Source organism: Maylandia zebra, linkage group LG2, assembly GCF_041146795.1.
Source record: "Maylandia zebra isolate NMK-2024a linkage group LG2, Mzebra_GT3a, whole genome shotgun sequence".
In the NCBI taxonomy this organism is placed as follows: Eukaryota; Metazoa; Chordata; class Actinopteri; order Cichliformes; family Cichlidae; genus Maylandia; species Maylandia zebra.
Window position 1 is genome coordinate 31,582,940 of NC_135168.1, and position 15,870 is coordinate 31,598,809.

The following is a 15,870-nucleotide window of genomic DNA, read 5'->3' on the forward strand; positions in this document are numbered from 1 at the left end:
ATAACTCCATCACTTTCAATAACATATATGCACAACTGATTGATGTGTTTGTGTTGTGATATAATTTTGCATAGCAACTCAACTGAATCCTAGATGAAGATTACTTTACACCCCACACAGTAGGTGTAAAAGAATATTAATGCCACAAAATTAATAACTCATGGTCATGATGTAGTCCAAAAGTTAACCCAAGGTTTATCAATCTAGCTAAAAGCACGTTCCCATGCAAGGGCTTCAGTTAGCAGGATCTATAGCAGAGCAACTGATTTTATAAAGTAAGAAACTATCATATTAAAGCACATAATATAGACTGAGAACAACACAGGCTCTGCAGCTGTGTAAGTGTAAATTTAGACCATGTACAAATAGGTTCTTAAAATTGTAAATCAATGTTTTGCTAAAAAAAATTAGGACAGGATTGTAAATCCACATAAGAATCCATATATCCTACTGATCATCATTAGAGACAGACCTAAGACTTCAGATGCTATTAAAAAAACTTTAGACTCTTGCACTCTGCACACAAAGGTAGCGTAATCTGCTTGAGTAGGAAAACAAGTAGGTTTCCAGCATAATTTACTGAGCGATGTACACTAGTAAAGAATAACCTGCTTTTGTGTATAAAGCAGCATTATCCCAGAAGTTACCTGCATGACCCCAAATCCTGCTTCGTGGTGCGGGCTTCTGGTGTCTAGCAGTTCAGAACATCACTAGAGCTTGCGAGAAAACACCAAATAGGTTACTCTTCCACTTTAGAATAAAAGCATGTCCATAGGAAGTTGCTGTCCATAGTAGGGCTGTTCGATATAACGATATATATCGGATGACGATATAAAAACATTGTACACTATTGTTTGTTTCGTGGTGTCGCAAAATAAACTGTTTACGGTAATATTTTTTCATTGTTTTGATGGTCACTGTAGTGGATATATTAATTTCTTAAAGTTCTCTCTTTCTCTTATATTTAATATAACCACACTACGGACGGACAAGCGCCTGTTTTTAGGCGTCATGTGCTAAAAAATAAACCTTAGTCTCAAACATTAAAACAGGCTTTTCCCTGCAGCACGCCGTATAATAAATACTCACAAAGAAAACTTCAGCCGTTATAACTTATGTCATGCATCGGTTAAAACACTCGACTCCAGGTACACGACACCCAGCAGGAAACACTTCACGCAAGTCGAGCTGCCCGAGATTCACAGAATTTACAGAAAATGTTACATTTTTGTGATTTTTATATATCGTTATCGGACGATAGATGTCTTATATTGGGATATGAGATTTTGGTCATATTGCACAGCTCTAGTCGATAGGGTACTCCTGTGCAGCAACTCCTGATGATGTGAATTGATTATAGTAAGTGCTTTCATTTCTAAATTTAAATGATTGATGCTTTGTTTTCCAAAGACATTTCTTTTGTTTTAACAGCGATTACTAATGCACTTTGGATCCTTTGCATTTCTTTGCATTAGATGACTTTTCTCTCCACTAAACTGCTTGAAGACCACCCTCTGGAACCTGTAATTACCGGCTATAGTTATCACTATAGGCTGTGATAAGATGAAGTCTTAAGTTCTCCAGCATACTCTTACAAATTTCAAAAATTAAAATAAAATACAGTTAAATTAAATTGTTGCTGTCTTTCAGTGATTAAAAACCCCTGTTGTGCTTACCCTTGTATTCTATATTCTGTGAACAGACTAAGAATTAATTATGCAATTTCTATGCATTACTAACTCATGGCCACTTATGGCCTTGCAATAGTTTTTTCCACCCAGTGTCACCAGAGAGGTTCTGCAGTGGTTTTAATTATCATCTTTCTTTTCTTCTATCACATCATTGAAATAACTCTGAAATGTCAAATCTGAAAAACAGGTTATTAGATTTGTGATCTCTTAAATTTAAGGACCGTTATCAGATCACAGCTTTGCACAAAATATTTGGGTTGCCCTACTGGTCAACCCATGTACTGGAGGCTGTGTCCTCATCTCAGTGGACTGAGTGTGACTCAGCTCCAGGCCTTTAAGGCCCCAATCACACAAGCCTAGAGACTGGTCGGCAGACATCTGCTAACCCCCAGTCATTGGAGTTTGCTGGTAGGCACTGTGGAACTGATTGCTAAGGCCTAGAAGAACTAAGGCCTAGAGACATGTCAGTAACTCCCTGGTAAACACTGGTCGCAAGAGAAGACTATGTTATTCCACAACTAGTTGGTGAGTGGTTGGTGGCAGTTGCTACAGTGTAGAAATAAGTATATAAGCTTCCTCCGAAGGGTGGCTGGCCTCTCCCTTAGAGAACCACCTCAACTGAATCCTTTCGATGTAGAGGAGCAGCGGCTCCACTCTGAGCCCCTCCCGGATGACTGAACTTCTTTGGGTATCTGACAAGGATGCCTCCTGGACGCCTCCGGGGTGAGGTGTTCCGGGCGTGTCCCACCGGGAGGAGGCCCCAGGGCAGACCCAGGACACGCTGGAGAGATTATATCTCTCGGCTGGCCTGGGAACACCTTGGTGTTCCCCCGGACAAGCTGAAGGAGGTGGTTGGGGAAAGGGATGTCTGGGCTTCTCTGCTTAGGCTGCTGCCCCCACGACCCGGCCCCCTTTCTTGCAATTGCTTTTTGTTGCCAGCAGGTTGCTTTAGTCTCACTGTGGGTCTGCAAACACTCGCCAACTACTTACTAAGTGATAGTGAAACTGTGAAAATGTGTGATGCAAACTGGAAACAGAGACCTTTTGGCTTCAGCGTAAAAGTTGTGCCTTACCGTTTCATTCAGCAGACTTTAAAATGCGCAGCTACAAGCCGGAGACTAAATGCTGACAAGTTGCCATCCTCCATGTAAACTATGGGTGATGACAGCAATATGCTACAGACAGGATCTCCCTACTTGCGGGGGGTTCTACTAATTATCAGAGGTTTCCTGGGGTTGCCAACCAATCTCTAGGCCTGTGTAAAGATTTAAACCTATTTATGTTATGATAGCCCTTGTGCACTTTGTATACAAATGTGCCCATGTAAAAAAACAGATGTGGTGAACTGAAGCAAACTTCTACATGAAGTAAATGCAGCATTTTCAAAACGACTACTATTTCCTGTAACATAAAAAAACACTCGGCACTGGCAGCAGTTTTTCCACTTTATTTTGGTCCCTGGTTTCCATAGAGATGGGATGAAATGGAAATTATCTCAGCAGACCTACATTTGGATATGTTGCCTTTTTTTGTATTCGTCCACTTGGGTAATCATGAAGCTGTTATGCAAAAGGATGTAATAGTTGTCACTGCTGGGAAATTCGCCGGGGATGTTATTTTAAGTAGCATGCCTGTTGGACATTTGTTAGGGTCGAATCTTTACTGGGCGTGTGAGGAGTTGCTTAGGAGAAATCCGCCTTCTGTCCGTTTCTGATTTCAGTATTCAATGAGGTTTCATCAGGAAGACAAAAAAGTAGCTCATTGGAGAAAAAACTTAGCAAGGATTTATAATGCTCGGCCACTCTCAGCTTCAGTCTGGTGCACTAAGTTAAATATTTTATGATATTTTTTTTGGGGGGGGGGGTGTTCTCTGTTTTTGCAGTCACATTTATTAGAGTTACAGTAGACTTAACCTGCAACTTTATAAAGTTCAGCTGTGGCGATACAAACTTTAGAAACTCTCTCTGCCTCACTCTCTCTCTGTCTGCTTTGCTTCAATCTTCATATTGTGTTTTCGTTTGTTTGTGTGTGTGTGTGTGTGTGCGTGTGTGTGTGTGTGCGTGCGTGCGTGTGTGTGTGCGTGCGTGCGTGTAACCTCAGGCGTCTTGCAGAGCCATTAACCAATCCCTGTACTTTTAGACAGATGAAACATGACCAGGGCCATTGATATTGCATGATTCATGCCTGTGGCTTAAAGTTCTGATATTTCAACCAACCCTTCTGTCTGGCAAAGCCACAGTGACTATTTATCATCTCTGCCTATGCTGCTGAGATAGGTGATTGTTTTTAGTAGTGTGTGTGTGTTTCACTGAAGTATACCACAACTCTACACAAGCCTACACGTTGCTTCGTCCTTGAACAGGCTGAAGTAAAATGAAAGGGAGCATAATTTCATCTGTAAACATGTGAATGAGTCACAGCTTGTCATAGTTAGCATCTTGATAAATTGTACATTGCTTTGCTCCAAACTAAATGGTTTTACCACAGGCGTATTGTTTTCAATTTAGCGAACGTTATTGACACAAGAACGCGGGAAAAAGAAAATGATGAAATTTAATAGGTTCCTATTTCTGAAAAACAGAATTCAACATCAATGATTGATGAACTCATAAATAGTTTCATTGCTAAGAAAACAAGCAGTTGGAATATGTCTGCATTTTCTTTTGGCTAAATTACAACAGGGTAGGCAGCAATATGAAACCTTTTCTTCACATTTGTCATGGATCAGTTTGGGGTTTTAATGAGCTCGTAGTAAAAATACTCCGCAAGCTGTACCAGTGCTTGCTGTGGCTTAACATTGTAATTAATTAATATGTCAGCATATGGGGAAAAATTGGTCATTATTATGAGGAAATAATACCCACAGTTAGCGAATGGTTTATCCTATAACATTAGGAATATTTCATTTAGGTCACCGAGATCCAGGCAGCAAATTTTTTCTCCTCTAAATAAAAGCTAAAACTTAGTTTTTGTATTTTAGAAGGTTTGTCCTGATTAATCACATGGCAGCAAACCAAGAAATTATGTGAGAATCAAACTGTAAACCTAATGAAATTCCTCATAAACTGTTAAAAAATCAGGTGCTATAAATGTCCTCCTCACTCACTCCCTCCCTCCTGAAATTCAGATTGCAGTAGCTGGAGCATTGCAAATAATAGTGCTTTAAAACATGCTCCCTTCCACTTCTCTCCACTCCAGAGGTGGGATTTGAGCAGTTTCGTGTGGCAGAAAAGGCTCACGGGAACTGGATGAAGCTTTACCTGGAAGGAAACACCTCCGAGGTGCTGACCAACGTGGGCAAAAAGGTCCTGAGGCAGTATCTGGAGGCCCTAGCTGCCATGAGCGCTGCTCTGAGCAAACAGCTGGGCAAGTATGACATGTACTCCATGATTGCAGGCATGGTGTTTGTCTTTCAGGTAAGGACCGAATCATCATATTTTTTTTATCTGCACTCGTAATAGTTTGGTGTGCTGCTTATCAGCTTTAGAGTGTGGGAGTGAGGTGCACGGCAACAAAAAGTAAAAACTAAACCCTCACCAGGTGTCATGCTTTCTTTTTGATAGTGGAAATATTTGTGACAATGAAGCCGTCCTAAGATAGATTTACTTTAGAGGGGGGTCTATTGTGTTTATCTTGTACTGGGCCTTGCTACAACCCATTAGTTCATCCACTGTCTGTTTTGGTTCTTTTAGGTCCTCTTCCATTAAGGCCACTGACCCTTTAAGCCGGCTTTCTTCTTAGGGATATTAGGGATATCCCCTTCTACTGATGTCAGTGATAGCCATGAAACTGTCTGAAATGAGCGTTTATAGCTGAGCTTTTAGCTCACACACACTGAATTCTTTATTTTAGAGAGAAGAGACTTTCTCCTGGCAACCTTTCTAAACAAGACCTACTCATTCAATCTTTTTCTTATTGTACTATTATGAACTTCAACATTTAACAGTTTGAGCTCTTGGGCTTTTTGCAGTTTCTCTGAACATTGCACAGTCTGATCTCCACGTGGGAATAATCTTTCTCACTGTAGAATGATGTTTGGAAATGGCCTTATAACCCTTTGCAGATGGATGGAGAGCAACAGTTGGGTCTCTGAGACCACTGCTGTGGCTTTGCGGTTTGGCATTGTGTTAACACACATCTAAAAGCTCCAGACCATCAAACTTTATAGAGGTGCTCCCTTTACTGAAAAATTTTTTGATTATCAGTACACGGCTGCTATTTACTCTTTTAAGGAAGCAGTAAGGATGCACTTAGTTTTTCACATACTGCTTGTAAATTTGGGCTCACTTTTGCTTAAATATATAATGACCCCTGTCCAGGGTGTACCGAGCCTCTCACCCCATGACAGCTGGGATAGGCTACCCCCCTGCGACCCTGAATTAGATAAGCAGATGGATGGATGTAATGAAACAGTGTAATTTATCATTTGCTGTTTTTCATCCAAGGTTGTATTTACCTAATTTTCAGACCTACTGAGGACCAGATGATTTTTAATCTGTCCTGATCTGTAAAACCTTTTTAGCACGACTGCATAAAAAATAAATAAATAAGAGAAAAGCATCATAAGTCTCTTTCAATTAGAAAATCAGTTAAACGTGTACATGCATGCATTATGTTTGTTATTAAATTGCTCTTCACTGTTCACATAAATTGGGGAGGTTATAAAACTGGAGATTACAATGATTGCATCAGATTTGTAAAAGACTTTTTCTCTCCTCTCTGTCTCTCCTGGCCTTTAAGCTCCTGTTGGTCTTACTGCTGGCTATGCCTGAAGCCCTCAGCAGTGCCGCAGCAGTGGACCTCCCCATCCTCTCGGCCCTGCTCTCCCTGCCTTTTTACCTTTTGTGCCTACTTCTTGCCTCAGTGCACGTCTTGGTGTGCACATCTGCTGGGAGCTCCTGTTACTTCTGCAGCCTCTCCTGGGGTCTCGTGTTTGCTGCCGTTGCCTTCTCCTCAGCAATGTTTTGTATTCTGGTCTCTATAGCAACACGAAGACTCCCCCTGGGTGCAAAGATTCATGGGAAGGTGAGTAAGTGCAGTGAAACACGGGTAGATATTGTAACAGATGTTAGCCCTCAGAGAGCCATACTTACATAGAGTGGATCCGCATGTAAAGCATGAATGCACAAGCTAACGCGCTAACCCATTCTGCTGCTCTCTGATTGCTTTAAAGGGACACTGAGGATAAAAGACTGAGTGTTAGTGAATCCATCTATCTCTCTAGAAACCTCGCTGCTTGTTAAACAGATTTGTGTTGTTGTATTTGAATTTTTCACTTCCTGTAGGTAGAGAAACGTTACCTAAGTGACTTTTGGAATTTATTTGAGAGAAAACCTGCTAAATCTACTGGAGCGGCATGCTCTTGTCTGTTGTGCATTCACTTAGTGATTTAGTTTGCAGAGTCTTTAAGGATGTAGATTTAAATCATTTGAGTGCTTCTCAACAGTCTCAGAAAAAAGTTTTAGTGTATTTTCACTTTGACAAGTAAAAAAAGATTCTGCCAAAAAGTGGCTTAAAAGAAGTGTCTGAGTAAGTGCCTCTTAGTCAATTTAAAACTGCAGACAACAATTGTATGCTTCAGAGATTGTGAAGAGCTGCAATAATTACTCTTTGATTACTCTGCAGTATCACACAAGAAAACAAGTGAGAAATAGTAGTGCGTTTAAGCAAATGATATTGTGTTGTTGTTGTGAGTCAGGCACTCGGAGTGACGGTGAGAGTAGCAGAAAGGCAACACAAACAATATTTTTGGACACAGCAGTGATCACATAATCATGACTTCTGACATGCCAGAAGTTTGTGGTGTTGGTGTGTTTACCCTGTGTTTTCTTACCCTGTGTGTGAAACATTTCCATGCTACACAGAAATAATTATTCAAATTGAAGCATTGTTGTAGCAGTATTGTCTGCATTGTCAGGTGGTGGGGTTTATAGGTAGGTCCATTAGTTCTTGTGCAGTGACACATTTTTTGTGGCATGACCGCAGTGGGATTTAAGTTAACCAATCAAGGTGCAATTAAAGTGCAGCTCTTCAACTTTAATTCAGGAAGTTTAATAAAAGTGTATTTTCTGATAGTTCTTAAGTGCAACCAGAAGTTTGCACTCTGTTGTCTCCATTCACGAAAGTGTCTCTTGTGGACCTTGACAATGATGCAGCTACCTCTTTGAGCGTTCTTGAATTATTTTCATCTTCTGTGGTCTTTGAAGGTGTTTGGTGCTCCTGAGCTGCTGAGCTGGCCTTTTCAGGAATATACCAGATTGTTGATTTGGCCTGTCAGTGCGCCCCAGGGTGGCTGTGGCTACAATGTAGCTGCCATCACCAGTGTGTGAATGTGTGTGTGAATGGGTGGATGACTGGATATGTAAAGCGCTTTGGGGTCCTTAGGGACTAGTAAAGCGCTATATAAATACAGGCCATTTACCATTTTTCCAATTTTTTCATTTTTCAAATGGCTTTATGTCTTTGTTTGTTTTTAAATGGTTTTTCAGACTAATACTTGCCTCCTTCCCTTGCATCAGCCTCTCTTTTGAACACAACTACCAAATACAGGTTCACTTGTACAACACTTGGAATCAATTCCAGTTTTCTTTGAATGTTTTTTTTATGGAATAACGAGGGAACAGGCCTCCCCTTGACATAAAACTTTCATATAAAATCAGTTGTCGAAGTACTCATGAGCCTTTGAAAACGGGGTGCTGTGTATAAAAACGTATGTTATTCCTCAACAGTAAATTCTGCACTTCTGTTAAAGCTTGTAAATGAAAACTCAAAATCTGATCTTCAAACACAACTTAATTTTTTGATTTTAAATCCACTGTGCTCATGTATAGAGGCAACATTAGAAACATGTCTCCAAAAACAGCAGTTAGCTTGCTAACAAGGCTAAAAAGCACAGCCATACATGACATCATAAACATACAAAACTCTGAAGTGCGTTATATATTCCAACTGCCCCCCATTAATTATTTAAAAGATGACAAAACAAATTAAAAACACTTATTTGATTCATGTACACATATAAGACCTGACTGGAGAAGTCAATCCATGTAATGTACAATTGCTGCATATTATCACTTTTTAATGTATGCCTCTTTATTGCCAAAAACTTGGCTCCGAGGGTGGGAAAGTGGAGCTGTTTCTGCATAATAAAGTTACGTTAAAAAAAGTTACACTAGTATATAAATGTCTTATAAAATATTATATGAGTGGATGCATCAGTAGACTGTGGTTCTATTAGGCGAGTAGATGCCGTTTCTCAACATACTGTCCGGTTTATTGGAAGAAGAGTTGCTGACTGTGCCCATAAAACTGCGAACTCTGTAAATAAAACAGACACTAACACAGTGGACAGATGGGGTGTCGAGTCTGACTAACAATTAAAATAGTAAATTAGAAGATATGCACTGCCAGGATCCTTTAGGAGAATGACGTAAAAACATCACTCAGGTAGTTTAAAGACAGTCAGGATTTTTACTTGTTGTGAATCTGAATTGAAAATGAAGAAAACTAAAGATGGTCCATCATTTGGACTCTAACTGCTGGTGCAGTTAGAAGATAAGTGGTGTATTTGTTAAGCCTTAACGATAACGCACTCTTGGCGGTGCTATCAAAGGTTTTGGGTAGTTTAAATTTGTTTCAGTAATTTTCTCTTTCCATCACTGCAATGTTAAATTGTCCTTCAACAAACTGAAGTAATTCCCAGCAATATGTTGAAGTAAGTTATCAATCATAGAAAGGTTGAAGTGGTTCTTCAGTGAAAAATGGAAGCTTTGAGTCATAAGTGCTTGTTTAAAGGGCTTTAACAGTAGCTTCCCTTTGCTGCTGCAACTCTTTGCTCATTATTAATTTATCTGTAAAGGTTACATCTCATTTGCCTTCTGGGAACTCTTGAGAAAGTGCTGATGTAGCAAAAAACAGTCAGAAGAATCCACTTGGGTCATTAGGCTGGGAGAGGAAATGAACTCTCCAACTCGACACACTGGAAGATGTGGAGGATTTCGTACAGTACTGGAGGTGTTTCTTCTCTGGCTCCAGTGACCGTGAAAAGACTGTTTTCTTTTGAGTCTTACAAATGTCATAGTGAAGAAAAAAACTGTGCTCATAGTTCAGTTGGCAGGTAATGATGATGACCTGTGATGACAAATGTGCTTTTGTACCAGCAGCAGATTTTTGTGAAATTACCAGACTTTGGTCAGAAAAATCAAACAGACAAACTGTTGAAGCTCAACTCATGTAGAAACAAAAATGTCAAAGAGCTGTTTTCAGCCACTGAACTGAAATTCTGCAGGATTCATGAAACGTCCTTCCTGCCAAGTACCTTGAAAGGCTGTGTGAGCATGTGCCCAGTGGAGAATGCACTTATAAAAGCAAAGCTTGATCACAACAAACACCAAAGCAGTGTCGTTTCTTTGGCTGCTGAAAGTCATTCATAAATCGAAAGCACTGCTGTATGTACAGCAAACTCAAAGTACAGTATTTAGATGGTTTCAGAGTGGATGAAAACAAACACAAATATTTGCTGCTGATTATAGCTGCAACCAATAATGGATTTTGTTCTCTTTTTTTAGCCTGAAGGTATTTCCTTCTTAATTGAATTATTGTTGAGTTTATTAAATGCCAGTGAAAGGTGAATTTCCAACACAAAAACTCAAAGATGTGAGATTTGAAGTGATATGAAACAGAAAAAGCAACAAATCCCGAGACTTGAAGCTGAAAATAATTTGGCATTTAGCTTTGATAGATGACTTTAATGTTTCAGATCTTTTCAGGTTGTTTTGTAATGGATTGTTTTTTTCAACTGGTGAAGGATCACAGCACTGGATTCTGCTTGACAGACCCACAAATTTTAAATTAAATGTAAATTTGTAAACAGGTCCATAGTTGCCCACCATTACAATCATGGATTTGTGAAGCCTGCAAATCAAAATCAGTCATAAGAAGCAGGGGGTGGAGCTAAAAGAGAAATCGAAGAGCAGTACATGCTCATGCAGGATTGGCAGAAGACCATGTAAACTGGACGGACCGCCAACGTTAACGAGAGGGCATTCGCTCAAGTCACTTTGCTATTACAAAAAAACCCAAAACACTATGCACAATTGCAAGCACACATGCACAGTACACACTGTTTGACTCTCACAGGGAACACAACATGAGCATCATGTTATATTCAGTAAGAAGTCAAACTGGCATTTCAATTTCTAAAGACTTAAAAAAAAAGTGGTTACTGAAGTCATACATGAAGGGAGCTGGAGGGTCATTCACCCAACGACTTTGATAATAATCTGATATCATTTCAGCCACAAGAGTCGCCACCTGCTGGCCATTAGATAGAATCCAGGTTAAAGACCTGGAAGCTAAGTCAGTCTTTCATACACATTATAATCAATGTCAGGTATTAAATCATTCTACAGATATATTGAAATGTTTAACTATTCATAGAACAACTGTGTTGAGCTTCCATAATTTGGCTTCCTGTTGATGTTGAAATTGATTTTAAATGTTATTGATTCCTTTAAAAGCTACATATGGATTTAGTCCTGCTGCTACTCTAGAGTGTATATAAAAGTGCCGTTGTGTATCATGCCATGTTTTATTTCTCGTTCCAAAAGTGGTGATTAAGCGCTTACAATCATGGCCCATCTCTACAGCCAAGATCTTTTTAATAACCTGTGGGAGGAAATGCAGTTAGTGGACTCTGTGTCCTCAAAGTCATTACTGACAAACTCATTTTGATACTGAGATTAAATAATAAAGCTGCTTTATTGTTAAACTGTATTTGTATCAAAGGATTACATTGATGAATTCCCAGGAGTCCCTGAATATTTGTCAGACAAGAGGAAATCTGCTCAAAATTACAAACCTTTGGACAGATTTCACACAAAAGTGTGTTTGAAGCTACTACCAGATGTAGCATGTAGTGCTGGAAAATGTGACAAATAATCCTAAGGCACAATAATGTTGTATACTTTCAGGAATCCATTTGGATCTAAGTGCAGAGCTGTGTCTGGTTAGACTTGACAAATAACTGCTTTGGGGAAACTGTCCAAAACATATATTCACTCTCTGTCCTCATTAGTTTCAGTGCAAGGTGGAAACGAAAAGAAAAACTTGCTGCTCCAGCAAAAATGTGATGAGAATTCCATTTAAGTGAGTTTTAATGACCCAAAGGTGAGGTCATTTTAAAAAAGTAGTTCTGTACAAGAGCTGTAAAGACGTGTGAAATACCTGCAATGTGTATCATGTTCATGCATTCGCCTATCAAGCGATGACTCCCAGTTCGATCCCAGGAGGAGACACTGATTCTGTTGGGGTTGCGTCAGGAAAAGCATCCGGCGTTAAAAAATAAATAAAAAAATCTGCCAACTCAGACATGCGGCGCTACCTGCTGTGGGAGACCCCTTGTGGGAGACCCCTTGTGGGTAAGAGAACAGCCAAAAGTGGCTTATATTTTTCCAACAACCAAAAAAAGGCTAAGAATCCCTTAATAAATGATTCTATTGAGTCTCTCATGACTTTTGTAAGGAGCTTACTCTAGTCTGTCACCAGCACAAGAGTTTAATATGATTTCTTATTATGCCTGAGTGGAAAAAGTCATATTTTAAATGGCAGAGCTCGGAAGTCAGTCTGAGTCAGTATTACCATTTCACAGCTGCGTGATGGAAAGGCAGGTTCAGCTGGCAGAATATGATAAATCAAACACACATACTGGACACATTGGTTTCACAGGAAAAGTGATGTTAAGTGGCATAGATGCAACGGTGGCATCAAAGACCCTCCAATAATTTTAGGCTAGAAAGACTAAAAGGTCATTTGCTACATCAGTAGCTGTGCTTTGTCATGAAAAGGCCTTTGGCAGGGCAGAGCAATATTCTACTTCAGCACATTAGGCTTCGGGTCAAGTCCTGATTTATGTTCTACTCTACATGGAGCCCTCAGCATGGTCAGAGAATATTTATGCATTATTTAGAATGATCTGCTCAAGTCAATAGACGACCATATCGTAGTTCACTTCATGGTTCATGTGAAGATGAAAAACCCTCATGTGTTTGTTTAATGTAAGACCACACCCATAACCCTAGCATTAGTAAATAAAAACAGCCCTGTGAAGCCCTCTTAATTAACTGGTTTCTTTTAAATGTATAAACTAAAACTTCCTTTTTACAAGTAGGGCTGCCACAAACGATTATTTTGATAGTCGACTAGTCAGATCATCATCCATTGGACGTAAAACTACAGCTTATTGCACCAGCAGCATCTGCTCTTATATAACTATCATTAGCTTACAGCTTTAAGTGTTTAAGGTCTGTGCTAACTAAAAATAAAGACAAGATGATAGTTTATTAAATTTTAATGAAATTTGCAGATTGTTTCAGTGAAGTTTAATAAACTCCTTGCTATCTAAAATATAACAGGACACTGGAGTATATTCTGGAGCATCTCACACTTCTGATAATCAGTTGTCTGCTTGACGTTTATTCAGCTGTGTAAAAACTATAACTTTAATCTCAGACAAACTGATTTACTCAGGAACAAATAAAATACTAAAAAAAAAAGCCAAACAATAACATTTTAAGTTATCTAAGTGACTCATATATATTTAACCTGAGTAGCGAAAGACGGTGGTGGGTTTGAAAACGATTTGCGGGGAGTCCGGTGTTCTCACAGCGCTAGTGAGCCTAGTCCCCGGCTCGCTAACGAGCTAGTGGGTAACAGATGTCTCCGAAAACGTCGGAGCGCTTTTGAAAATATGTGGTGTCCTGATAAACTGAGCAGATATTTGAGGTTTACACAGCTACATTCTCGCCTGAAAATATGTTAAACGTTTATTTTGTGACCCAGAAAGAATAATAAGAGTAACATTAAAACTAACTAGCTGCCGCCATTGTTGGAAACTGCGCTGGGCCGCGCTATGAATTCTGGGACACAGCTGCTTCTTCTTCTTCTTCTTCGGGGTTTAACGGTAGCTGACATCCTTGTACATGCAATGCTGCCATCTTCTGTTTCAGTCCGTTATTACACTCTTAAATCCTGCCACTTATTCCTGCGTCTTTTGTGATCTTACAAAGCTTCAAACGACGCGTCGACTATTAAATCAGTCGTCGACGATTTTGATAATCGACGTAATCGTGACTAGTCGACAAATCGTGGCAGCCCTATTTACAAGATATATGATGATTGTTTCTCGACTAAATTTCCTCGACTCTCAGCAAAGAACATGATGGGAGTATAATTTCCTCCTGACTCAGTAAGTGATGTGTAGACCAGCCAAAAGCACAGAAAACTAAGTCGGGATATAATTTACACTCACTCAGCAATTCATTAGGTTCACTTGTTCAGCTGTTTGTTAAGACAGAAATCTAACTGTACACATGTCAAGACGACCAGCTACAGTTCAGACAGCATTAGAATAAAGGTTAGTGCCAGACAGGCAGGTCTAAACTGCTGATCTAATGGGATTTTCCTGCACAGGCGTCTCTAAGGTTTATAAAGAGTGGTCTGAGAAAGAGAAATTAGCGGTGAGCAGCAGAGCTTTGGGGGAAAGTGCCTTGTTGATGTCAAAGGAAAATAGCTTTAACTGCTCTGAGCTGTCAGAAAGGCAACAGTAACAAATACTGACGTGTTATAACCAAGGTGTGCAGAAGAGCATCTCTGATGCACAACAAATTGAAACTTTAAGTAAGTGGGCCACAGCAGAACACCACACTAGGTGCTACTCCGGTCAGCTAATAACAGGGAAGTGAGGCTACAATTCATATAGGACCACCAAAACTAGAAAATTCTTAATGTTTAGCTTGTATAGAAAGAGACAATGTACTGATCCTTGTTGTGTTTAACAGGTGACGTGCTTGGGAACAAAATTGAGATAAAATGAGTCCTGTCCTGCAAGTGATATCTGAACCAAGTAGGATCACTAAAGTCTCCATTTTCTTTCAATATATTCTATAAATATATATTGTAGGAAAATGACCCTACAGTATTACAGAGAAAACATCAAACAACCTTGATGGGGAGGAAGAAAGGAAAGACTTAGGAGGATGAAATCATCTGCCCTGACCTGCTGGTGAAAAGAGCAGACAGAGAAGTCGTGGCACATAGTTGCCCCTCCCCTAAACCTGGTTCTGCCGCAGGTTTCTTCCTGTTAAAAGGGAGTTTTTTCTTCTCACGGTTGCCAAGTCTTTGCTCAAAGGGGGTCATGTGATTGTTGGGGTTTTCTCTGTATAATTGTAGACTCTTTATTTTGCAATATAGAGTTGAGTTCAGCCTAGGGTCTAGTAGGCACTAGTATTTCAACAGGTCCAGTCTCAACCCTTTTTTCAAAAATATCCAAGACCAGGATATAACCGAATGCATCAAAAGAAGCAGTTCTTTCTAATAATAGCTGAATAGCAATTTTGCCTGGACAGCGTTCATTCGAATGTCATTGAATGAACAGTGACTACCTCCTCCTCCACTCACAGTGGAGGAGGTGTTGAATACGTATGCCAGTGATACTTTTTATAATAACTTTTCTATAAACTGAAGTATCTCTTGAGTGTTTTGCTCTAGTTTTTCTGTTAAACCCGATGACTAACTTGAGTCATAAATGTGTCATTTGCTGTATTGCTAATGCATGCAAATTGTATACTCAATGATTTAGTGAAGTTTTATCTATCCTGCATCACTTGGTTATATTAGCCTGGGTAAATGTTGCTACTTGTTTTTGCTGTTTTTTAAGTAATACTTTCATTAAGTATGTATCCATCTACTTTGAAACCCTGCCATGAACACAGATTAGTATGCAGCAGGCTTTTCTGATTTCACAATTTGCCAGCCGCTGAAGGAAAGAGCAAGGAGCAGTGAAGCTGGAAAACTATATTACAGCTTCCTTTGGGATGTGACATGTTTTATCTCAAAAACAGGAGCTGTAGGCATAAAGGCCATCAGTCCTTTTCTCAGTAATGCATGGATGGCTTATAGTTTCGTACACAGAACAGATGAACAATCTCTACTTGACTTAAACTATGGGACTCGTAGAGAACTATATTTTGGGAGAGTTTAGGAACACGCCGTTTTTTTGTTGTTTTTTTTTTTGTTTTGTTTTTTAATCTAGAAGATATTCGTAAAAACCTGAAAAGACCTTAATAAAAATGCAACCTGCTCTTAGTGCACTGTTAATATATGAAAATGTATTCACCCACGA

General features: G+C 39.5%; 1 protein-coding gene across 2 annotated transcripts in view; it reads left to right on the forward strand.

The window, feature by feature from the left end:
- Positions 1-15,870, forward strand: part of pigg (phosphatidylinositol glycan anchor biosynthesis class G (EMM blood group)) — an 89,208-nt gene that overhangs the window by 26,372 nt on the left and 46,966 nt on the right. For both annotated transcript variants that reach the window (XM_004563181.4, XM_004563183.4), the window contains exons 7-8: positions 4,890-5,107; positions 6,432-6,716. In XM_004563181.4, coding sequence (XP_004563238.2) covers positions 4,890-5,107; positions 6,432-6,716 — 503 coding nt within the window. The remainder of the gene's footprint in view (positions 1-4,889; positions 5,108-6,431; positions 6,717-15,870) is intronic.